Source organism: Pelodiscus sinensis, chromosome 5 (assembly GCF_052426305.1).
Source record: "Pelodiscus sinensis isolate ZL-2025 chromosome 5, ASM5242630v1, whole genome shotgun sequence".
NCBI lineage: Eukaryota > Metazoa > Chordata > Testudines > Trionychidae > Pelodiscus > Pelodiscus sinensis.
In genome coordinates this window covers 122,746,019-122,770,584 of record NC_143056.1, presented here as the reverse complement: position 1 = coordinate 122,770,584, position 24,566 = coordinate 122,746,019, and the positions used below count along the sequence as shown (strand labels likewise).

General features: G+C 41.3%; 1 protein-coding gene across 3 annotated transcripts in view; it reads left to right on the top strand.

Moving 5' to 3' along the window:
- The window catches only part of KMT5B (lysine methyltransferase 5B), a 57,599-nt gene that overhangs the window by 22,819 nt on the left and 10,214 nt on the right, over positions 1–24,566 (top strand). For all 3 annotated transcript variants that reach the window (XM_075928309.2, XM_075928311.2, XM_075928310.2), the window contains exons 4-8: positions 14,896–15,061; positions 17,673–17,782; positions 22,890–23,056; positions 23,666–23,685; positions 23,775–23,911. In XM_075928309.2, the coding sequence (XP_075784424.1) occupies positions 14,896–15,061; positions 17,673–17,782; positions 22,890–23,056; positions 23,666–23,685; positions 23,775–23,911 (600 nt within the window). The remainder of the gene's footprint in view (positions 1–14,895; positions 15,062–17,672; positions 17,783–22,889; positions 23,057–23,665; positions 23,686–23,774; positions 23,912–24,566) is intronic.

Genomic DNA, 24,566 nt, shown 5'->3' with positions numbered 1-24,566 from the left:
GTTTTTGCATGTGGTGGCAGTGTACCACCCAAGGTCATGGAATCTGTGACCTTAGGAAGTTTTTTAAGCAGAAGCATTTAGGGGCAAGGTATTTTTTAAGGTCTCTTGTGGGTCCCCACCTTCTGCACTTGAAGTGCCAGAGTGGGGAACAATCTTGACACCTTAGAACAAAGTTACAGACTCTGTGCAATTAGATTTCAAGGGTAATATATAGTTATTAATTTTGAAGTACTGTGAGAAATGTTTTGGTGGGGCTTAAAACTTCCATCAGAAACACACTTTCTAATTCTGTTGCTTGAGTATCTTATTGCAATGAATTAAAATAAAGGTATCAGCATAGTGTGTGTGTTTTGTTGGTTTTTTTTAAGCTCCTCTTGGTTACACCTGGTTATTGTCATGACCAGACAGATTGGATTTTGTTACTTTTATCTAGTAAGATGTTTTTCTTGTTATGCATTGTCAAAAAAACAAATGCAGAGTGACTAGATAATTGTTCAGAAAATAAGAAACACTAGTAACTGGACTTGCGATTTTTAGTAGAAATTAAATTAGTTTCACAACTCTTAGTTTTGGAAGATTTTCATCTTTAGGTTGAGGTTTTGCAAACACTGTACCAAACATATTGAAGAACCTCTAAAACATAAAATTATTAGAAAATGCACTTTTTTCTTTTACACCTTCAGACTAAATGAGGAGGTTGCTATGCAAATAGTTAGCTCACAACAAATACTCTCTAGGGCTGTTGAATATGCTGTATATGTTGATTTGCATATGGTAACAAGGTTTGAATTTATGTAAATGCCCATCACAAAGATGACTGAAGGTTGACCTTAGCTTACATCTCTGGAAGTCAAGTTTGTGCTGCAACTTAAATGTATAAAGATTTTCCTCTGTGGGTCTAATTTAGCAGTCAAAGGTTTTTAAGGGTTTATTTGTGCAGAAGTCATTGGGAAGATAAGCCATCTTTAAAACTCTTAGCAAAATATTTAAATTAACAATTAACATTTTTCCCTTTCCTCCCTATCCCTCTTCCCTTCCCCCATCCCTGTCCTCCACCCATTGACTGAGCTACTGCAGTCAAATAGAAAATATAAGTGTGGTGAATTGTGTTTTATAGGTTGCTGGTGGTTATATTTATTTTATCTGAAGCATCAGTGAAAGAATATGAAGTCTGAAATAATTGTGCGGATTTAGTTAGAAACTTCTAATCATATTGATGCAGTAGTCTTCTGACTGGCACCTCCTCAGAGCCCCACATGTGCCATGTGAATAATCAAATCCTTTTGAGCAGTAGCTGGTAGGGTGGTTGGTTGGTTGGTGTGTGTGTGTTCTTTTTGCAGAGCAGATATAGTAAAATTAAGGTCTGATAAGTATTCTTTCAAACTCCTAGAATTTGGAGAAGTTAACCTATGCAAGGATTGCAAGAAGAATAAAAGCAGGTGGGTTAGTCATCTGAGTCAAGATGACTTCTGGTGCTTTAGTCAGATGAATCCAAGGTTCTTTGCAATATCCCATCAAGCAGAATATTTAGACTCAAAATGTCATAGTGCCAAGCTCTAACCATTTCACCTTCAGGGTGTATCAGAATGGTTAAGGTGAGGCTTTTTTCTGTACCTCCTCATTCCCCAGAAATTTCCAAATAAGACCTTGATGCTGTGAAAGCTTGCTTTCTGGAGCGAGCTGCTGTCACTTTCACATCCATTAGATCACAGTTCTTAACTGAATCCAACTTCAGTGATTTGAACCTTGTGAAACTGAGGAAAAACCAGGTTATTTCACTTTTTACTGCAACGCTATCTGAAAGGGAGCCTAGTTTGTGTTGTGGAGCATTAGATATCTTATTAGGCACCTTCAGAGTTTAAATCTTACCTAGGCTTTTCTCCATATAGGTATTGTGCATCTTTAGGCTTTAGGAAGCAGAGGATCAGAGTTAGTAATCTCTCCAGAGAGAGATAATGAAACAATTTTCTTAGTCCCCACAATCAGTAGTTCTGCTTGATGTTATCAGGCACTTCTAAAAGAGAAAGTGGAATGCCAGTCCTGGGAGGCTTACTTTTCTACCACATTCTCTGATGAGGCTCTTACCCACTCTCTTCTTTCTTCTGAAAGGCCTGGTGTTACTGCGGACTTGATGGACTGAATGGATATAGCTCTGGAGATCCATCTAGTGACTTTGCCCAGAAATAACATGATTTTGACATCTAGAATTTCCAAGAGAAAGTAGTTGTCTTTTATCAATGTAAATCTGTTGGAACTGGCTGAAGAGGTTTGCAATCAATCTGTCTTGGCTGCCTTGGTTTCTAGAAAATCGTGTGCTTTGGACCAAGAGTTATGGAGGAATTTGAGCTAATCGCTCAACCCCCTTCCACACGTTTCGGCTGTAAATGATTAATTGGAATTTGGGGAAATGGCATCTATCCCAGGAAGCAAATCACCTAGAAGATGGGTACATCTAATAGGCTGTTTCTTTGCAGTCCTGATGCTCAGGGTCTCTTGCTGCCAGGCTGTCATGCCCCTATGTAATCCCTCAGGGTATGTCTATATTACAAAGTTAATTTGAACTAACAGCCGTTAGTTTGAATTAACTTTAATAGCGGCTATACATACAAACCGCTAGTTTGAATTTAAATCAAACTAGCGGAGCGCTTAATTCAAACTAGGTAAACCTCATTCTACGAGGAGTAATACCTAGTTCGAATTAAATAGTTTGAATTAAGGGCTGTGTAGCCACTTAATTCGAACTAGTTGCAGGCTAGCTCTTCCCAGGTTGCCCTGGTGGCCACTCTTGGCCAAACCAGGGAAACTATTCTGCCGCCGCTCCCCCCCCACCCCCCCCCACGGGCCCCAGAGCCCTTAAGGGGGCACAGTCTGGCTACAGTGCTTGTGCCAGTTGCAAGCCTGCCAGCACCCAGCCAGCAGACCCTGCACCTGTCACAGCATGAGTCTGCCACCCAGCCCTCCGCCTCTTCCCAGGACCAGGATGGTGGCTCCCAGGAGCCTGCCCGGGGCCACAAGAGGCAGGTGCCCGCCTGGTCTAGTGCAGAGATCGTGGACCTCATTGAGGTTTGGGGGGAGGCCTCCAATGTCTATGACCTCTGCACTAGGCACAGGAATGCGGCTGTCTAGGGCAGGATAGCTGCCAGCCTGGCCACCCATGGCCACATGCGAACCCAGGAGCAGGTTTGCATGAAAATCAAGTTGGTCCAGTGAGACCCCCAACCCTGAGCTTAGAACACAAGAACGGCCATACTGGGTCAGACCAAAGGTCCATCTAGCCCAGTAGGCTGTCTGTCAACAGCGGCCAGCACCAGCAACCCCAGAGGGGATGGACCGAAGACAATGACCAAGCGATTTCTCATGCCATCCATCTCCAGCCTTCCACAAACAGAGGCCAGGGACACCATTCCTACCCCCTGGCTAATAGCACTCCATGGACCCAACCTCCATGGATTTATGTAACTTCTCTTTAAACTCTGTTCTAGTTCTAGCCTTCACAGCCTCCTGCAGCAAGGAGTTCTACAGGTTGACTATGCGCTGTGTGAAAAAGAACTTTCTTTTATTAGTTTTAAGCCTGCTACCCATTCATTTCATTTGGTGTCCTCTAGTCCTTCTATTATGGGAACCAATGAAGAACTGTTCTTTGTTCACCCTCTCCACACCACTCATGATTTTAAGACCTCTATCATATACCCCCTCAGTCTCCTCTTTTCTAAGCTGAAAAGTCCCAGTCTCTTTAGCCTCTCTTCATATGGGACCTATTCCAAACCCCTAATAATTTTAGTTGCCCTCTTCTGAACCCTTTCCAAGGCCAAAATATCTTTTTTTGAGGTGAGGAGACCACATCTCTACACAGTACTGAAGATATGGCATACCATAGTTTTATACTTCCCTTCCTTCTCCTGGCTTCCCCCTTCCAGCTCCCTCCTCCCAGGTTTCTACCTCCCCTCTCCCACCTCCTTTTCCCAGTCTCCCCAGAGGTTAATCTCCCCCCCCCCTCTCAGTTTTGTTAAATAAAGAGTTTCTATCTTTGAACACGTGTCCTTTATTTTTTTACATCAGGAAGGGGAGCTAGGGAAGGAGGTGAGGGAGGAATGGGGCATGAGCCCCCGAGGGGGAGGACTGGGGTGGTTTTGTGGGCTTCTCGGGGTGGAAGCTCTCCTCCAGGGCCTCCTGGATCCTGATAGCCCTCCGATTGACCCTCCTCCTTCCCCTGGATGGCAGCCTGCAGCAAGTGCAGCTGGGCTGATGGCCGAGAGCTGTGATGTGCCGAGTGCGGGCACTCGGGGCGTTCCAAGACCGGACTGCTTTGCTGTCCCTCATTGAGGTAGACAAGCAGGGAACCCTGAGAACTGTCTGTCTGGGGTGGGAGTTGGGTCCCTTTAAGTACAGCCCTCAGCTAGCCTAAGGCAGCAGCTCCACACCTTAAGTCCTAACCTGATGCCCTGCCGACACTGGTTCCATCCAGCCTTAACTTCGGTTCAGGGTCCACTCAATGTGGACAGGCTATTTCGAATTAGCAAGACGCTAATTCGAATTAGTTTTTAGGTCTAGATGTGCTAATTTGAATTAGCTTATTTTGAATTAACTAATTTGAATTAAGTTAGTTCAAATTAGTGCTGTAGTGTAGACATACCCTCATTGTTCAGGGTGGTCTTTTAGCCTGGTTTATTCTAGTGGACAAAAGGGAGTTCCTAGAGTTTTATGAGGAAAACTAGATCTTTTTAGGCATTTGCTGAGGGTCCCTTTTGACGCATCCTTTTTTGGTCATAGCTAGAGATTAAAATTAATGGAGATTGCCTATCTTCTAGAACTGGAAGGGACCTTGAATGGTCATGGAGTTCAGTCCCCTGCCTTCACAGAAGGACCAAGTACCATCCCTGACAAACTTTTTCCCCAAATCCCTAAATGGCCTCTGCAAGGATTGAACTCACAACGCTGGGTTTAGCAGGCCAATACTCAAACCACTGAGCTATCCCTCCCTCGCAGAGAAACTATCTGGTTTTGGCCATTGCTGTCTGGCAGGAGATCTTTCTGGTTCTGGAATTTTGAACTTTTGGCATAGACTGAAAGCAAAATAATGGATTTTATCTTCTAAAAGATTGACGAGGCCTTTAAGGAAACTGAAGATCACCAAATCCACAGCCTGGTTTCTAAATTTGGATCACTTGGCTCCTAAAAGGGTCCTGATCCAAAAAAGGTTCCTTACCCCTGCTCTAAATATTGGGGAAGGTTCAACAGGATCAGAGTGATCTCAGGTATGTCAGGCTTAATTTCTAGAGCTGCTGGCCCTGCCCAGAATTCATCTGCTCCCTTTTCTGATATGAAGAGATTTTTTTGATCCCAGGTGAATGGTAAAATAACTCACCCAGACTTCCAGTGGTTTGAATTGGCGATATTGCTGGTAGGGTTTCTAGGTCAAGATGTCTTCTACTTAATCTGTTTGAGGAAATCCAAGATTACCCTATTGGAGTCTAAAAAGTCATATGGTAGAAGTGTTATATTGCCAATAGAGCCAGTTTAAGATGTTTGTTGTCTGGATCTATTTATATAGGGCTTTCTCTTTGTTATAAAGATTCTTTCACTATTGTTCGCTTATGGTCCATGGTATTCCATACAACACTTTTTAAAGGGTCCTAGAAACTAGTATCCTCCCAGTATGAAACCTAACTGATACGGGAGATTTGACTTTTGGTGTTAATCAAACCTGTAAAAAGGCCTGTGTTCATCCTTTGGATTCTTGCTCACTAGACTATATCTTACTGAAGGTGTCCTTTCCAGTGACCTCTTCCATGAGCATCATGAATTTACAAGCCTGGCCAGTCGACCTACCTTGTACAGCATTCAACAAAGACAAGACAGTTTTTAATTTTATACCTCTTTACAATGCTTGATGATGTTCCTGGGGAGGTGACCACTCTCAGCATCCAGGATGTGACTCCTCTATTAATTTAGGCAGAACTAAGGGGTATTTGGAAAATGAAACAATTTTTGCACATTGGAGAAAAAACTAGAGGTTTAAGACTGCATTCAATAGCATTATGACCTAACTGATTGCTCAGTGGATTTGAAGATCTCCTGGGCTTACAGGGCTAGATAGATGGTGTTCCAAATGCTGTGGATCTATACCAATCCCTTATCTGAAATTTTTAGGGCTGTTATGTGGACTTTACCTCACACCCACACATTCTCTTATCACTGCATAAAGAACACATTCTGGTTTCAGTACTTCAGTTTAACTTTGTAGAGCTCCTCAGCCCCCACCTTCTCTAGGAATTCACTGCTTGTTACATATGCATGTAATAGTATGGAGGACCAAAGTGAATGGGCTACCAACAGTAAATCTTGTCCTCCAAATTCATAGCCTTCAGAGGCACTTGATCTCTAATTAGAGGAACTCCAGGAACCATTGAAGGGCCGGCATATTTATATCCTTAACTAGTGAAACCTAGCCTATGATGGAATATGTACATATGCTCAAACCTGCCAAGTCTTTCCAAATATGATTTTGTGGTCATATATTTAAGCACACATTTCCCTATACTGTTACTATGGAGTGGTAATGCATTGGAGAACATGAGTTTACAATTGGTAACTAGTCCCTTTATAGAGCAATTTACTGTTTCACGTTTCAAAGTTTATCTGTGTTCTGAAGACCCGAATTCCTAGAAATAGCTAAATATTGAAAGTTAACGGTTTCACTTTTAAAACCCACCATGATCTAAAAATCTGTGCATTGTCTAGTTTTTTTTGATTCTTTGACTTTTATCTTGCTAACAGTAAGTCCCATGACTTTTGTATTGGGGTTTTTTTCTTCAAGATATGATGTCTTTTTTTGGATTTAACTAATTTACTGTTGTCTAAGGCAATCAGGTATGTTGGGTAAAATGTTTCCCCATGCTATCATATATAAGTGGTACATATCATTCATTTGAATTTCAGTGGATTATAGCAGTTTCAAAAGGACCTCTACACAGTAGTTTGCCTAGAGTGCTTACTGACAAACTATTTTATGAAGTGGAGGCGGAGTTTGAGAGGTTATAGAAATAAACTTTGAACATCTTAGCCAAAACAGAGAAGCTTCTACTTGCTGCCCTGATCAATTAAATAGTGTTTGAGGGTTTTGGGTGTGTTGGGGGTTTTTTGTTTCAATTTTAGACACACTTAAAGATTGGATATATCAGTTTTAGTTTTTCAGTAGATTTCTTGAACTGAAGTTAAATTATTGGGGTGTTTTCCCCACTGCTGTCCATTGAAGATACAGTTTTTTGTTTTGGAATACAGTATAAGAAGCTGGCTTTTCTTGATGACAGCATTGAAGATTAAGCTCAGAAATAGACTTGACTTAAAAACCAAAGTTGTGCTACTAGCTTTTGTAAACTATAGCATTTATTAATATTGTCTCTTGTGTGAAGACCAAGCATTATATTACTTATATTAAATTTTATTTCATATGTACTTTAAAAGTAAATTAAAAATTTCCAGTTTGGTTGTAATTGAACATTTAATTATAATTGGAACAGATTATTTTTATGTTCATTATGTGGCATTGTCTTCCATGCTCCATAGTCTTTCATTGTTAAATAATGCTATAGTGCTATTGATGTAATATGTCTGTTTTTACATCCACCAACGCAAGTATCTTCTGAATAAAGTGCCTGTCATTCAAGCAGACTATTGGGCTGTAATATTTGGTATCCTGCAATATGTCTTTCTCTTCAGTTTCTCTAGTCTGAGTTTCAGAAGCAGCTGTAGCATTTTATTACTTTTCCTCATTCACCAGTTGAGCATGTCAGATATGTTCACTACACGGAGTACCATTCTGTATCTCTTGCAGGATCATTTTACCCTTTTTGTTCAAAATCACTGCTCTCAGTGACTGAATTAATCAAGGTACTATACTCCTGAACTTACCAGAACCTCTCCTTTAACTTCCTTTATAGGCAAGCCTCTCACTGACCCTTGGCTTTATACCTTGGAGTTTCAAGATACTTTAAGTAACCCCGAGGTAAGAGAAACTTCAGAGAGAGAGGGCGCTTTGGTACTCTGTAGCTGTTCTCTTGACAGCCTAATAAGCAAGGCTTTCTCAGTTACAAGGGCCAGACCGGGACAAGACTATCATCTATCCCGCTCTCCTAATATAACCGCCTCAGCTATTGGGGAATCTCATTGATGAGAAACAAGTATTTACTATACAGGGTAATTTGAAATATTACTATTCTCGAGCTCAGCAGAAGAAAGGAAGTGGCTTTCTTTAAAGGTACTATCAACACAGAATTTGCATTCTTAGCTCTCTTGCCTCCGGCATGAGTCCTTTAGCAATCTCCTTAGATTTTTGGCCCTTTTGAGGTAGATTGTCTCTGACTGCCCTAATCAGCATGTTTCAACATCATGTGCTTCAGAGAACCCAGAACATGCAATTTAAGTTGTTTCTTTTGGTGTTTTGTTTTGTTTTTTTCCTCCCCCATAACGAAAGCTGGCAAAGGAGTTTATTGCAGGAGTTGTCCTAAAGTTCTAACAGCACAGCTCTTGTTTTCATGGCAGCCTCTGCTTAGAATCTGGGTTCCTTTTTTTCTGTTTTCTGGATTTGAGCTGGTCAGTTACTTTTAGGGTCAGGAAAGTTTTCTCCTTGGCTCACATTTTTATATATGTTCACTTAAGATTTTCTTTTTAAATTCTTGTAAACAGATTGAGGTATTGTTAGGGATCTGTCAGTCAGTTTCAGATGGATGCAGTCTGGGTTCAAGCAGAAAGTGTTGGAGAGAGAGAGAGAAAGAGAGACCCATAACACCTATGGCATGGTGTTCAGGCTCTTAGTGATACTGTGCGGGCTACTGGCAGAAAGGGCTAGTTGAAAACTGTCACAACCCAGTGCTAAATCAGTAACCAACTGGTGAAGGCCTGTGGTTTCTCTCATGTATGACATTGTCAAACTGTTTTAAGGAGGATTATACTTCTAAGATTTCTTGGTGTATTTTAGGCAGCGGTACTGTGAGGCAAACCAGCACCCTAGGGTATGTATGAAAGGTCATTTCTGAGTGTGTTTGATGCCTTTTCATCACCACTTTGGAGTCCAAGACTCTTGGTAGTTTTTTCAACTCGTAGAGGATGATGTTTTACAATCCTGGGTTCTAACACTACCTACACAACTGGTCTATGAACACTTCTGAGACACAGACTTTGACAAATTGTGTTGAGAAATTCCATCATGTTGGCACCATTGAAGTCTGTGCTGCATGCCGTAGTATGTGTTGTATTCAGTGCTGTTACAACAGTGGTTTTTTCCTTCTTTGACAGAAGAGGTGTTACAGGTCACTTCACCTTGAATGGTCCCTTGATGTATATGCTACTAACTGTGCTAAACAACTTGTTTCACCTTGTATTTGGCTGTGACACTGAGTACATTTCCCAGACCTGAAGAGGAACTCTGTAAGCTCAGAAGCTTGTCTGTCTCACCAACAGAATTTAGTCCAGTAAAAGATTTCTTCATCCAGTTTCTCTAGCTCTATAATATCATGGATTCATATGGCTGGAACCAGAGTTCCTCAGTGGGGATTCATGCTATCATTACTGTCCACTGTTACTGTAACCTGAGTCTTGTCACCATTCTGTGAAAAGAAGCCTCATTGATTCTCCATGTACTTCAGGAATACTTTGATATTGCTTTTGCAACAGCAAACCTTTTGGAGTTTATCCAGGTTCTGTGCGTTATGCTTTTTACAGTGATGTAGCACCTCAAAAGCCCTATTTCCATTTTCAGATTTTTAGAGACTATGCGCAGCTTGACATTCCCCCATTCTCTTTTCACGTTTCAGAGTTTCTGACTTGGAGAGGAAGGTTTGTGGTGGGGTTTGTGCTTTTTGGGGGGGGAGGGGAAAGGAGAGGGAAGAGGTTCAAAGTTTCAAGACTTTTTGATTCCCTAATACATCCCTGTTTGAGGAATGCTGTTACAGGTCCATTGCTGCTAGCCCCTTGGGGAAATTTCCTTGACAAATCAAATGCCAGATTCTTGCTTTAGTAGAATACTCTCTCCTGCTTATGATCATGGAGGGGCTATGAGCATTTCACTGAAGTACTAAAATGTGAGGTGTCTAGTGAGGTTCCTACTCTGCTTATGGAGACAGGATGCCATGGAAAATTTTAAAATCTGCAGGGCCCTCTTGGGCTATAAAACATAATTTGTTCTCCCTCGTTTTCCCATGATTTCTGGAAGCTTGAGGTATATTGTTTTCTGCATCTGGACTTAATATTTGGTGTGTCAGTCTGGTTGCTGTCCTTCTTTTCTTCCTTTTTCTTGATCAGGTTTCTTGCTCTGTTTGACTAGTTGCTTACATCCCTGTTGTTGACTACCTGATAAGCAAATGCCTTTTTTTCCCCCCCCTGCACCTTCTCCACAGGGAGCAGGTGAGGTAAAGGGCAGCAGGAAATAGCACAAGTGGGTATTGAAACAATCCTGCTGGCAGTGGTCCTTATTGCTGCTCCTCTCCCTTTGAAATGTACAAGAACTGCCTGCAGCTCATGTACATTTCAAAGAAAGAGGCACAGAGGGAACCCATGCCAGCAGGGCCTGCTTCAGTCCTCCCTGGCACTGTTCTGCTGCCTCTATGCCTTTGAAATGTGCAGGAGCCGTGGACAGTTCTTGTACCTTTCAAAGGGCGAGGCGCATCAGGATAGTAAGTGACCCCTTATTGACTAATTGAGTAGTCAATGGAAATTCCACTGACTACTTGATTAACTGATTAATTGAAATTTAACATACCTAGTTAACAAGTGCCAGAGTTGTTCTCTGTGCTCTACTAAAATGGAGTCTAAGATGTTTGGCACACACAGTGCTGGTCTCATTGGGTGGCATTTATAGTATTCAAAATCCAAACCCAACCCAACCCTGGGAAACAGTGCGTCAAGCCAAGTGTTGTGCACGCTCACTGAGAGTTAATTACATTCAAGATACAGTTTTCAGTATGTACCTAGGCATGTCTTCTGACTTCCTACTCCTAACCTATCAGAAAAAGGCTACAAAGATGTCCAACCATCTGTGGCAACTTTTTAATTGCACATAGACTCCATTTTAAATAGCTTTTCTTCTTGTAATATTTCCTGTACTCATCATAGTTTAGTTTGGCACTATATGTTAGTCTATCATAAGACAATCATCTGATCTTGATGCTTCAAATTCAGCATTAAAAGTCACTCTTTTATGTTTGAGACTGAACTGTTGAAGGCCTCTTTGATCAACTCTGTGTTTCTAAGGTGTCTAAGGTGCCTTGTGTACAATATTATTTTCCAGATGGAAGTGACTTCAGCTCCTTAACTAGAGTTAATATGCTTCATGCACTAGGGATTCACCTTTATATCAGGTTTTACAGTAAAGATTGCTGTTATGGACTCATCCAACATTTCCTACTTCTGATAGGTTTTGTGTTATTTTTGTGAGACTTCACCTATCGGTGTCTTTTTTTTTCTATTTAATTTTTCCCAAAAACCTGCATCCCCATCCCAGAGAAGTGGACCTTCTCCAAGCCCTTACCTTAAAAGACCCTGTGGATGGCTCTTGTAGTAGATGAAAAGCTTTGGAAAATGCAGTTTCCTGGGGTTTTTTACTTATTTCCTCAATAATGCTGCTGTTAGAGCAACATGTTTAAAAACTGACATTTTAATTGATTTCAGTCCTAAACAAGACATTTCCCATTGTCTGTTTTAGGAAGATTTTCAGTCATGGACATAGGATCATGTGGCTGCTCTACATATGTCCATACATTGTCAAGTACTTTCTCTTGGATTTGATCTTGAGGTTGGAACTACTGTTTGTCTCTGTTGTTGGGTTTTTTTGTATTCTGAAAAGCCCAAACTCTTTGCTTATTGTGCTTTTTTTTTTTTTAATATTATAATGTCCTTATTGTAGCAAATTGGATTTCATTTTGGCTTTTTTACAGTCGCATTCTTGCTTGCTTACTTGATTTTCCTGTTTCAGAGGTGTAACCGTGTTAGTCTGTGACTGGAAAAACGTAAACAACAAATAGTCTTGCAGTACCTTTGCTTTCCCTATTACAATATGTATTTCACGAGTATACAGTCGTCCCTCAAACTGTTTACTCTCTCAAAAGTGAAAATCTTATGTCGATAGTATCTTTGGAAAGGGAAAATTATGTTGCTTCTCTGAAGATATTTTGCACACTTCTAATTGAACTAGTTACCCACATCTCCTTTGAATTTGAATTTTTAAATATTGACGTGAAGTTGTGCATCTGCCCTCCATTTCCTTTCAGGTTGACTTCTTTGGTATTATTTGAGATACCTTACCTATATATATATCTGAGTAAATTACTTGTATCGGTTGTAGCTTAGGTTGCTTCCTTTTCTTAAAAGGAACTGGCTTGAATGTCCTGGGGTCTCCAGGATATCAAAGCATAATCAGTAGGGCAGTGTCTACAAAGTACCTCAGAGGACTAAAAATCATAAGAACTGGGGTATTTTCCCTCATAATTTATACTGGAGACCCAACGCTGAGACTCCTGCATATCATCTTCATAGAAACAGACTTAGAAGATAAACACTCATGAATTTCTGTTCTATCTGTAGTCCTCAAATTTATGGATGCCTCTTGTGAGGGGAGCTATGTTATTTGTCTAAATGACCATAAAACTGCTGAAGCCATTTAGTCAGTTCAACAAGTAAAGTTGAGGACTAATTGAAAGGTAAAACAAGATGAGATACTGCCATTGCAACTAAAGGTGTATGCAAACTGTTTGGTATACAGTGTTTCATGCAATGTAGTTGGTAGATGTGCTTTGTAGTTTTGACCTTACTGAGGAAATTAATCAGACAATGGAAAGGTGAAGCAGAAAACAAGCAATAAGTCCTAAACTAACATTAGAGGCTGCTTCAATTTAGGATTCTTCATCTAGCATGGTCTGAAAAGGCTCCGCTAAGTATGGTTATTAAATCCAGATTTAAGGTGTGGTTTTGGGGGGGGGGTCTTTTCAGCTTCAGAGCATTGGAAGGAATTATCCTTTTAACATTAGGTGAGATGTGTGTTTGAGGGAGAATTCCCTAGTGTGCAAAAGCATTCAATCAGACTACTGAGGATATTGTTCTTCCAAGTTGAGGGCTCTCTTCAGAGTTTGTTCAAAACACAGCTTCTTGAGTCTCTTCCCCCAACCCCACTCAAATTTGGGTATAGTCCTTTTACGAGAGGATCATTTGGAACAATAAACCAAAAATGGCATCAGTGGGTTTATTTTTTATTTATTTTGTTGTTGTTGTTGTTGTAGGAGAGCATCTGTATTTACCTAAATCTTACCACCTTTTAAGACTTCATTACAAAGCTAGTCAGTATGGTCTTGTCACTTCTACAAAAGATGATTTGCTCAGTGAAATTCTCAGGGGCTTTAGATCTTTTCAAAACTACAAAAAGATCAGTAAAAAATGGCTCAGCCACTATGTTTCAGGAGAGCACAAAATAGAGACCCATTGAAAAGCACACGAGTATAAAAAGTGGAAAGGTGAGAGTTTGGTTGTTTCCAATGCCAGCAGAAGTGGCATTACTAACATGAAGTCTTCCTCTGCTGCCTCCCACTTTCATCAAGGGCACAAAAATGATGGTTGTTTTTTTTTTCCCCTGCAGCAGAAAGTGATTCAAGCTATTATTTGTTGTATTTGATTAAATTTCTTTCATTAATTGTATGATAGAGAATAGCATCTTGATTCCTTAATGCCTTCTGTTCTGAGGCAAGTGGCAAACTGGAAGTTTAGCATACTTGGCCGTCTCTGAGAATGTGTCTTTATTTTTTTGGCACAAATGAAAATGTGCAAGTAACTCAGTGACCCATCTCAAAGACTTAATGGGATTTGATGGTCTCATCTAGCCTTGTTAAGCGGCTGACTTGGGGACGCCTGGGGCAGAGCAGCTGGGGCGCTGCCGGGTTGCTCCCCGCAGCGCCGCACCTCGACGCTGTGGGACCAACCCGGCAGCCCCCCAGCTGCTCTACCCCAGGCGTCGGCGAGAAAAGCCTGGTCTGCTGGGGGGGACGGGGACACACTAGCTGTGCGCCTCCCCCCCCTCCCCCCCCCAGCAGACCAGGGAGATGCGGAGTGGCTTTTCTCGCTGTGGAGGATGCGGGCGGCGGGACCGCGGCTCGTCTCGGCGGTCCCGCCGCCCGCGTCCTCCGCGGCGAGAAAAGCCGCTCCGCGTCTCCCTGGTCTGCTGGGGGGAAGTGCCCCCCGCGCCGCCAGAGGCGGCAACAGTGGGGGAGGCATCCCCCACTAGCTGCGCCCCCCCCCCGTTCGTAACTAGGGGTCCGACTTAAGTCGGATTGATGTAACCCGGGGTCTGCCTGTAATTGTGTTCTTCTGTTTGTGCTTTTAGATTAACTGTGATTGTATTTCTCGTATTTAAGTTCACATCCTCTTTCTTTCAGAAGATGGAGAAAGAGGGATGGAAGTATACAATAACAAAGCAAAACACTAGCTAGCTCACCTAATATTAGTATTGGGGGATTGGCAGGTTATGGTGGTTGGTTGACTTTATTCAATTTTTTTTATTTGGTAGAGAGGGAATGAAAGCATTAAAATCATATTTCCTGTTTGGTCATTCGGGGAGCAGTGACCAATGATAACCCATCTTTTTACATTACAGGGTCTAAATTTCTTCAACCAGATCTACTGTATAGTTAGAAAATTATAATTTTCTCCAATTAAACATTCGTTAAAGTGCCTTTTAAGCTGCTACAAAGCTCTGGGAGTGAAGAACCTAACCTTGACTAGGTGAAACAGCCCCTTGATGCTAAGAGTTGAATAATCCTAGTGCAAAACTTCTTGCCAGCAATGGAATGAGATGTATAAATGGATTGAATAAGGATGAATAATAGTAGATTTAGAGTGGTTTTATTTTTATTTCAGGTTTCGACCTATAAAAGGAAGGCAGGAAGAGTTGAAAGAGGTCATTGAACGTTTTAAGAAAGATGAGCACTTAGAAAAAGCCTTCAAGTCCTTAACGTCAGGTGACTGGGCCCGGCACTATTTTCTGAACAAGAACAAAATGCAGGAAAGGTTGTTCAAGGAACATGTAGGTGTATTTATTATTACTTTCAGATTACTAGTATGTATTTTACATGCTTTTGGAAGCCTTTTGAGGAGTATTTTGAATATTCCTCAAGTGAAAAAAGGATAGGTGACGAGAATAAAGTCACTGTATAGCCTTACCATTCTCTCCATATTTTCTACTTTAGATATTTAAAACCCAACTTAAAAAAATAAAATAAAATGCACAAAAACTCTCTCATAGATGTAATCCAGAAATAAAAGTGTACATGAGCCTTCTTTTGTTGCCATCACTCGTAAACAGATATACCACCCATTAGATAACAAGCTTTTGTATGGTCTCCTTTTGTAATTGACTCTGTCAAGGGCCCCCCACTTTTGTTTTTTCTCCATTGAAGTCAGACATCCCTGCTTCTTATGGAGGACTGTCAAGGGAGAGAGAAATTCCTCCAATGTGGTTGTACATGACGCTTTTCATTGGCAAGTTCTAAGATTGTCCCTCTTATTTCATCATGAATTGAGGGGAGTGGTTCTTGGTTTTAAAGTTGTATCCTGTTCTGAGACAGATTGTTAGCAAAATCTTAATTTGGCAGCCTCAATCAGAGGCTCCTGCCTCAAGAGCTACTCAAACATGTCAGCTCTCATATTCTTTCAGACTTCCTTCCCCATCCCTCTCACCAATCTCCTCAAGCATTTCAGATTAATCCAGTGAGGATGGGATAATGCAGCCCTCGCCCTGCCTTGCCCATAGCCAAGTTGGGCATAGCTAATCAGATTCCAAAGACACAAGAATGTGCTTCCCTCTCCTTCCCCTGTCTAGGCAGAGAATCAGGGCTGGTCCTCACCCTGAAGAGGGTACTCCAGGAAGATCATGTCCCTGGGTCTCAGTGATTCCTTTTTATCCTGAAGCTAGAAAAGAACATCTTGGGAGTTCCTGGCGTTTCTCACAGTCTCTGAAGGATCTACACTAATGTCCTCTTGTAAACCCAATTGCAGAGTTTAAAGAGGATAGACATTCAATTTTTTGCTCTTTCTTGGAAAAAGAAGCCATTGCCACCTCTGGAGAAATCTGATTATCCATATCTCATTGGACAGCTCAAAGTGATGGATATTGAAGCATTGACTAAACTAGATTAGGGAGACTAAGAAACCCAAGGAGGAGGAAGCTATGACCAGAAAGAGGGTAATATATTTCATTTAAAACCAAAGAAAAGACAGGATTGCTTCCTGCTCTCAAAATCTGCCAAAAATAATAAAGCATGGGAGAAACCAGTTTACAAGTATTTTTTTCCCCAGAGTGTCAAGTTGAACAAGCTTCCTTTGGATATAACTGACAAATGGAACTTCTCCCATAGAACAGTCAAAAGATCCAGTAGCTAGTCCTGTCTTCCTGTTGTGGGAAGTATCTCTATTAGGGATCTCAACATGTAGATGACTACACAATTAACTGATAAGCCTAGGCTTACTGGTTAATCCTGTCGACTACATGCATCCCCTCCCCCTTGCTTCCTCTGTATCAGAGGCAGGAAGGAGCAGCAGGGGGAGGCGGGAGCCGGTGCCCTTGGGGATCCCGCTTTTAAGCCAGCTCCCCACAAGCATCAGATCCGCCTGCCTCCCCACCTCCGTGCTGTTGCCTCACACATAAAGAGGCAGCAGCAGCAAGGAGTCATCTTTCAAGAGGCAGCAGCACGGAGATGGGGGGGGGGGAGGCTCCATTCCATGGAGCAGCCCCTGTCTGCATTGAGTCTGTGCCCCTCGCAGACAGAGGCTGCTCCGCAGCAGCAGTCCCTGTCCATAGCAAGTCCGAGTTACTCGCGGATAGAGGCTGCTCCGGCACAGAGAGCCTATGTCTGCAGTGAGCTCGGGTGCCCTGTGGAAAGGGGCTGCTGCCGCTCCACGCTGCTGCCTTTGTATCAGAGGCAGCAACATAGGGTGGCTGGCATAGCCTGTCTGCACAGGGCTGGTTTTTAAACCAGCTTCCCTCATGGACCATCTCCCACTTGCCACCCCGCACTGCTGTCTTTGATGGAGAGTCAGCAGTGCGGGATAGCAGCGGGCTCCCTGCGAGTGGGACTGGAGCACACTGGCTGCTGGCCCTGCTAGGATACTCCTGGGGACTATCAAATCATGTAACCAGTAACGTTTTACGCCGTTACCTGAGTATTCAATTGCATGCTATCGAACATCCCTAATCTTTATCAGGCCTGCTGACCAAAAGTTGGACTCTGTTGCTTTAAAATAATGAACCTGTTCTCAAAGGCTAAACATAGCTATTTGGTCCTCTTAAGAACTAAGGATATTTGACTCCCGTAAGAAGTATGCAATAAAAAAATTGAACTTTATCCTCCCAGTTTGTCTTTGTTGCAGCCTGAGGTACCCCTGTATATTTACTTAGACACTAACAGGCATGGAGGATATTAATGTGTACCTACAAAGCTTTCAAATTCAGGTGGTCTAAATAAATAAGCAGACCTCTCTATGATATGTGCGATTTTTAAAATCCATAATCCTGAATATCCACAAACTAAAGGCAACCAATGCTATAAAGGAACATAGTTGACTCATAAGATATGGAAATCTTGATTACTTGTGTGTGCACTTAATACAGCAGTACTCGGTCTTCTTTGTCTATTCAGGTATTTATTTATTTACGAATGTTTGCAACTGACAGTGGATTTGAGATATTGCCTTGCAATCGGTATTCTTCAGAGCAAAATGGAGCCAAAATTGTTGCGACAAAAGAGTGGTAAGCATTGTAACTGTGAATTAAGTTCTGTTTATAACCACATTTTAAAAAAATTAATGTAAAAGCATCTGCATATGCAATAAGAGTTGTAGTTAATTACCAGTAAATGTGGAAATGTTAAGTTCACAAGTAATTTTGCATAACCTGCAAGTTCTTTAAACTATTCACCACATAATAAATTAATCCCACTTTTACTTGTAATACATCAGTGTGAACTTTATAGACCTAACGTTTTGTATGTTCTATACACAATTTTGAAATAACTTTGACAGGATAGGATTAACTTAAAAAAATAAGTCTTCAGTGCGGAATGTCCATGTGAAGATTTGAGTTAGAATATATCAGTCTCTGGGGACGCCATTGGGAAGGTCAAATCAGGGTGAACTGCTTAGAATCTTGGTTACTTACAGCCCAAGACGGGGGATCCTCATCTATAAGGCACCAAACCAGTCACAGAGAGCACTTTTTAGCTGCTATTCTGGCCGGCAGGAAGTCTCATTAAGCAATCCTCTTCGACGCTCCAGCTTTACTTGTCACAACCAGCACCACACCTTATAGAGGTGGAAGGTTATGAAAACCAGTCTCAGAAAATCTGAACAGGTTTTCCTGGTTCTAAAAGACCAGCCACAATCCCAGGTCAATTTATACCTCATAGTTTACGCAAAAGAGCACACTGTGTGCCAGTCCTTTAACATCTAAAATCTAAAGGTTTATTAATCAAAAGAAATAAAAGGTTGAGAGTAGGATTGTTAAAGAAAGCACACTACATACATCAGTCACCAAGTTCTTGATGCAGGTTCTTAGCAGAGATGTAATAAACTGCTAGCTTAAAAGTCTCTGGTGTACATCCTATGTTAGGATGGGTCAATGAATCCTTGCAGGCACTCTGTCCTTAGCAAAGGTGCTTCTGGAGAGAAGGTCAGGAGCAAAGACAAAGATGGAGGCACCACCAGGCTTCTTTTATAATCTTGCCCATGTGTGGGGAAATCCATTGTTCTCCTGAGTGATGGTACCTCCCAAAATGGGGAAGATCATATGCTCAACTAACCTGTCCATGTCCTTTCTAGGCAAACAGCCATGGGGTATCTGCTGATCTACAGGTTTGCATCAGAATTTCTTTGGTGTTTGTTGGCAACGCTTAAGAGCCAGTGTCCATGCAGCATAGCTATCCACTGAGTAAACACCCCTCCAATGAGTGATAGACACTTGCTGCTATCTCCCAGATAGAAAACAGTTATTATACAAGTACAGAACCCATATTCATAACTTTACGTACAACATTCATACATGTATATGAGTAGCACAAACAGAATCCACATAGTATAAGTTTTCATTAGACACCTCACTTGGCCCACTTTGCACAGAATTTGGGGCAAAGACCCAACAGTGGGGGAAATAATGATTTGCACATTCCTGTTAAAATCCAATAATACGGGTTGAGCCAGATTTGATGTACTTGTCGGGGGGAGGGGAGATTTTTTTTTTTTTTTTTTTAAGTTGGAAAAATGGGTTTCTCCTTTGAGGAATGGATGCTTTCTGCATATTCCAGTTTGTGAGACAAGCATACCTTGTGCATGCAAACTGTCCTTTTGGGAGATGCACTTGAACCTCTGTAATCTGGGTGTCCCTGATCCGGGATCAGCCATGGTATGAATCCTGGCACAGGGAGGAGGATGAGACACTGCTGCTCTCCTTACCCCCAGCTGAGGAAATGGAAACACAGCATAGCACTGGTCTGGAGGCTTTTCCCCCACTGCTCCCAAAGCAGAGATGGTGCCTGGGAGCAGCAGGGGGTGTGGAGTCATGGGTGCCTCTGGGAGCAGGATGCTGGTAATCACCTTATGCCTAGATCCCATGCCTTTCATTATAGAAAATACCCATGGTCTACAACATTTCCATAATCCAGCATAGCCTATTTTCCAAGGTTGACATATTACCAAGGTTTAAGAGTATTTTTGATTGAGTTGGATAGTCCAGGTTTTCTGTTGTAGGTTTTTGGTTTAATTAAAAAAAAAAAATCTTTTAGCACTCCACCATTACAGGTATTGACCAAACCTGCAAAGGCAGAACTAACTCAAACCCATGTGACGGTTGGAGAAGATCTTTGGACGCATCACAAATTTGGGGTGTTCTAGCATTGTCTGTGTTGAGTGGCTTCTCAGATTCAGAGATTTTATTTCTAGTTTTATTTGGATCAACAGAATCTGGTTGGAAGACCATCTGGAATTGTCCACTCCAAAGTAGGGATGTTAGCAACTAGTGAACTAACTGATAAGCAGGAGATTATCCATTAGCACTATCGACTAATCTTATTTCCCCCACCTGCCACTCTGCAATGTACAGCCCAGGAAAGCCAGTGCACAAAAACGCTAGGTAGGTCCCCACTCCATGGGTCTCCTATCATTCAGCACAACACAGACACACTCCCCAGCGGCCACTCTGCATTGTACAGTCCAGGGATGACGGTGTGTAAAGGTGCTGGGTCTGTCCCCACTTGCCTACCTGTAGCATCCTGACCCCTGCAGGATTTTTATTGCCTGTCAACCATAGCCTCCTGGCTTGCTCAGTGTCCTGGCTATTGGTGGTATCTGGGGCTTCTGTGTTACTCCCTGCCATTCATTTCAGCATTCTTGATGTTGTGTGCTTTCCCTTACTTGGGCTTTGCTTCGTCCTCATTAACCTAATCTTCCGCAAACACTCCTGGTCCCTCACACTGGAGTGTTCTGATCTCTCCTATCACATATCTTTGTTTCACTCTAAGTAATCCTCCCTCCCAGACACTTTGCTGGTGTCCTTTCAGTTGCCTTCATACCACGTCTTTGTTGCCACCCTCTCCCCAAAGTCTTCCTCCACCCTCACATTTTGGTAGCCATCTTCAAGTAGCTACCACCTGTCCTTGTTTTCTTGGGCAAAATACAACAAACTTTGGTTGGTGTCCCACCACTTTGTGACACTGCCAGCTGCACAGTTGAAACAGTATTGAAGATTTCATTTTATTTTACTGTTGGTGACAGCTACTGAATAGTTAAGATGGAGCAATCAAAAAGGAGTGCTGCCTGGAATTATTTCACACAGCCAAGTGCAGACACTGTTAAACCCTGCAGAACACAGTCTACATTTAAGTATCTAAGGAGTACGATAGCCATGAGCAACCATTTGCGGCTGAAACATCCAACAGTTTCATGCGAGCCAGACAGCACACAGCAAACAACTTTGACAACATGTGTTTCTGGCAGTTCTTAAAAAAGATGCAATGCACAGTGTGAGCAACAACTGATGGAATTGTTGTGCACCATGATCACTTCCTATAAGTTTTGTTGAGGGTGCTGGTTTCTGTGCGCTGATGAACTTTGAGGAACCTGAGTACCATGTGCCTGCAAGACCACCAATGACCTTGCGATTAGAACAGTGCTATGAAGCCTGTGTGAAGTCTCTCTGAAAAATTGGACAGTAGCTTTAACCATTAACAGCTGGACTGCATTAACTACTGAGCTATATTACTGTCACTTGCCATTATATCGAAAATAGGGAGCTGTGATCCACTGTTCTACAAACTGACAGTCTCCCAGTCAAACATACAGCAGAAAACTTTGCTCAAAAATTACATGTTGAAAGATGAGGACTGGTAGGCCATGACAATGCAAGCGATATTGTGTGCACTAACTTGTTAAGGTTTGTTACACACAAATCAGTCAGTTGCTTTGCCCATACCTTGCACCTAGCCATAAACGATGGCTTCTCTGGGAAACAAATTCAGAAAACAATTGTCACAGTGAGTCAACTAGTTTTAGGCACTTCCACCACAGCACCATGGCCATCAAAGCGCTAGAAAGAAAACAAATTCAGCTTCAAGTTCAGAAACCTCATCTGATCTGATCATGTAAAACTCGCTGGAATTCAATCTGACATGTTTGAAAGATGCGCTGAACAAAGGTGGGCAATAATAGCTGTGCTTTCTGATAGCACTGTAACAAGACAAAATAATGCCTGCTCCCTTCAGCTGAGCAATGAAAATTAATAGCGGATCTGTTACCCCTGCTTTCCACTTTAAAGTGCACCACAATTGTAATGTCTGCTGAACAGTCAGTCAGGTGCAAATATTTACTCAATTTGCAACTGTCTTCTCCATGCTCCCCTAAAAATGAAGCTTCTGCTGAGAATAAAATTGTCAGTACCTTCAAAAATGATATTAGTACCTCTCTGGAGTATCGCATGATACCCAGTGACCCTGATATAACTGCCAAACTGGCATTTATTGCCTTCTATGCCATAAGCACATGCGGTTTCTTTCATCTGCTGTCCAGGATGCTGCCAAGACAAAGCTTCTTGAACTTGCATCACGACTGGAAACAAAAGAACCTACAAGTGTTGGGGCTGAACTAATACATGCTGAGCCAAATCAGCCAATAGAGCCAGCACCAGAGAAAAAGACAAGTGGCATGCTGATGCTTCTAGGTGAAGGTTACACCAAAAAGAATATGGAGGAAAATACTGTGGAAAATGAACTGGATGATTACTTTAACCCCAGAACGTTTTTTACAGTACTCTGTTGCTACCCCCCACTTCTATCACTTCTGGTTTTCTGTTGGTAAAGCATAAGTATGTACAACATTTTTATTCCTAAAATATATGTATTATATTACTCAACAAAGCAATTACACATATCCTGTGTTTTAAGCACCTGAGTAATCCATCCCAATTTAGCAAAGAAAAACACCACCTTAAAAATGTTTAGGATTGAGCATTATAGATGTAAACACAAATGTTTTTAAATTAAATACAGATAATAGTTTAAGATCCACATTTGCTGAAAGTATATGTATACATTACAAATATATTAACAAGAGACTTAAACTTTTTTCTGATTTAATTGCTAGGACTTGAGTTCCAAGTCTCCAATTTTCTTGTGTTAACTGACATTATTAATGTGTAAAAGTGTAAGAATTAACTAGTGTTGTCCATGTATTTTGTTGAAGACATTAAACAGTTTTTTTAAAAAATTCTATTGTTTTAAAACTATTTTTGTGATAAAAAGATTTTTGGAATGGTTTTTATTAACTTGTTTTGTAATTCTTGGAACTTGTATCTTTAATATTTTAAAACTTAGGAAACGAAATGACAAAATAGAATTACTGGTGGGTTGTATTGCTGAACTGTCAGAAATAGAAGAGAACATGCTGCTGAGACATGGAGAGAATGACTTCAGTGTCATGTATTCCACAAGGAAGAACTGTGCTCAGCTATGGCTTGGTCCTGCTGCATTTATCAACCACGGTAAGCAACAAGTATAGGAAGTATAAGAGAACAAAAGTTACTCTGTTTAAATGTTCCCATGTGCAAGCTATGCCATACAGCCTCAAAGTTCGCTACTTGGATTCACTCTGAATTATGTATCTGAAATATAATTAACAGAATCTGGAATAGTTTACTAATTTAAGGCCTAAATCCTGGTTAACAGCTTAGCTGTGGACTGGGAAATTAATTGGAAGCTATGGGAAGAGTTGTCTGTTTCCTTCTCCCCTGCTTCTTCCAAGCATACATACAGGGGAATGGCTGATGAATCTGCTTAATAGCAGATCTCAACTGTCCCTAAATCCATACTGCATAGCAGTGTTGACAAAATCTTTTCAGAGTTGGGCACAGACATATAAGAGATGTGCGTTTCTCAGGGGAGTTTTCTCAGTCTTCCTAAGGTAAAGAGCATAAAAGCTGTTTAAGGTGTCCACCTGTATATAAATCATTCTTATTTAATAACATACCCTCAAGTATTTAGTTGAGATTCTAGCAGATGTCAGAGCAAAACCTTACTTTAGATATCTACAACTATTCATGTTTCAGGTCTTATCAACAGTTAATTGACTTTATCTTTTGGACCTTTTTCAGATTGCAGACCTAACTGTAAGGTAAGCATAACACTTGGGGGGGGAAAAAAGTATATTTATTTTGTATCCAAACACTCAAATTAATCTTAGTGATTACTCTTTACTTTCAGTTTGTATCAACTGGTCGAGATACGGCATGTGTGAAAGCTCTAAGGGATATTGAACCCGGTGAAGAAATTTCTTGTTACTATGGGGATGGTTTTTTTGGAGAAAACAATGAATACTGCGAATGTTACACCTGTGAAAGGTATATAACTGACAATGTAAACAGTAAGGTATAAGAAGGCATGCTGGGAGCCAACATAACATGCATGTTGTGAAACTGAAGAACAAGTATTTACATCTCTTGAATAGCATAGTATAACCAAGTTATATTCTTAAAGTGTTATCTTTGTAATGTTTTCATTGTGAAAACAATGAACATATTTTCCAGATTTCTACATACCTCCGTTCTACCCCACTCCTCAGAAAAAAGAACAAAGTGCAGACTTAATATACTAGTGATGGACAGATAAAGAGCATTAGCAAGCTCCCAACCATGTGATACTGTGAGAATCCTCACAATTCTGCTGTGAATTACTGTGTGTGTACTCTGTTGGGAACACCTTGGTTTTTTTTTTTTTTTTTTATGAGAATGGGAGTATTACCTTTGACAGTCTGTTAGAACTTATGTATGTTTAAACAGACATCGGATGTGATGCTCCTACGGTTTACACAGGCTCATTTCATACTAACAGAGGCAATTTTGGCTGCGTTTTTATTTTATCCAGAGTATCTCTGTTCACCTTCTTTAGTGCATCCATCTAGAGCAGCATTTCTCAGAGTGGTCCGCAATACCACTTTGAGAAACGCTGAGCTAGAGAATTTCAAGAGATCTACCTTCTTGTTGTCTTGCCTAACAA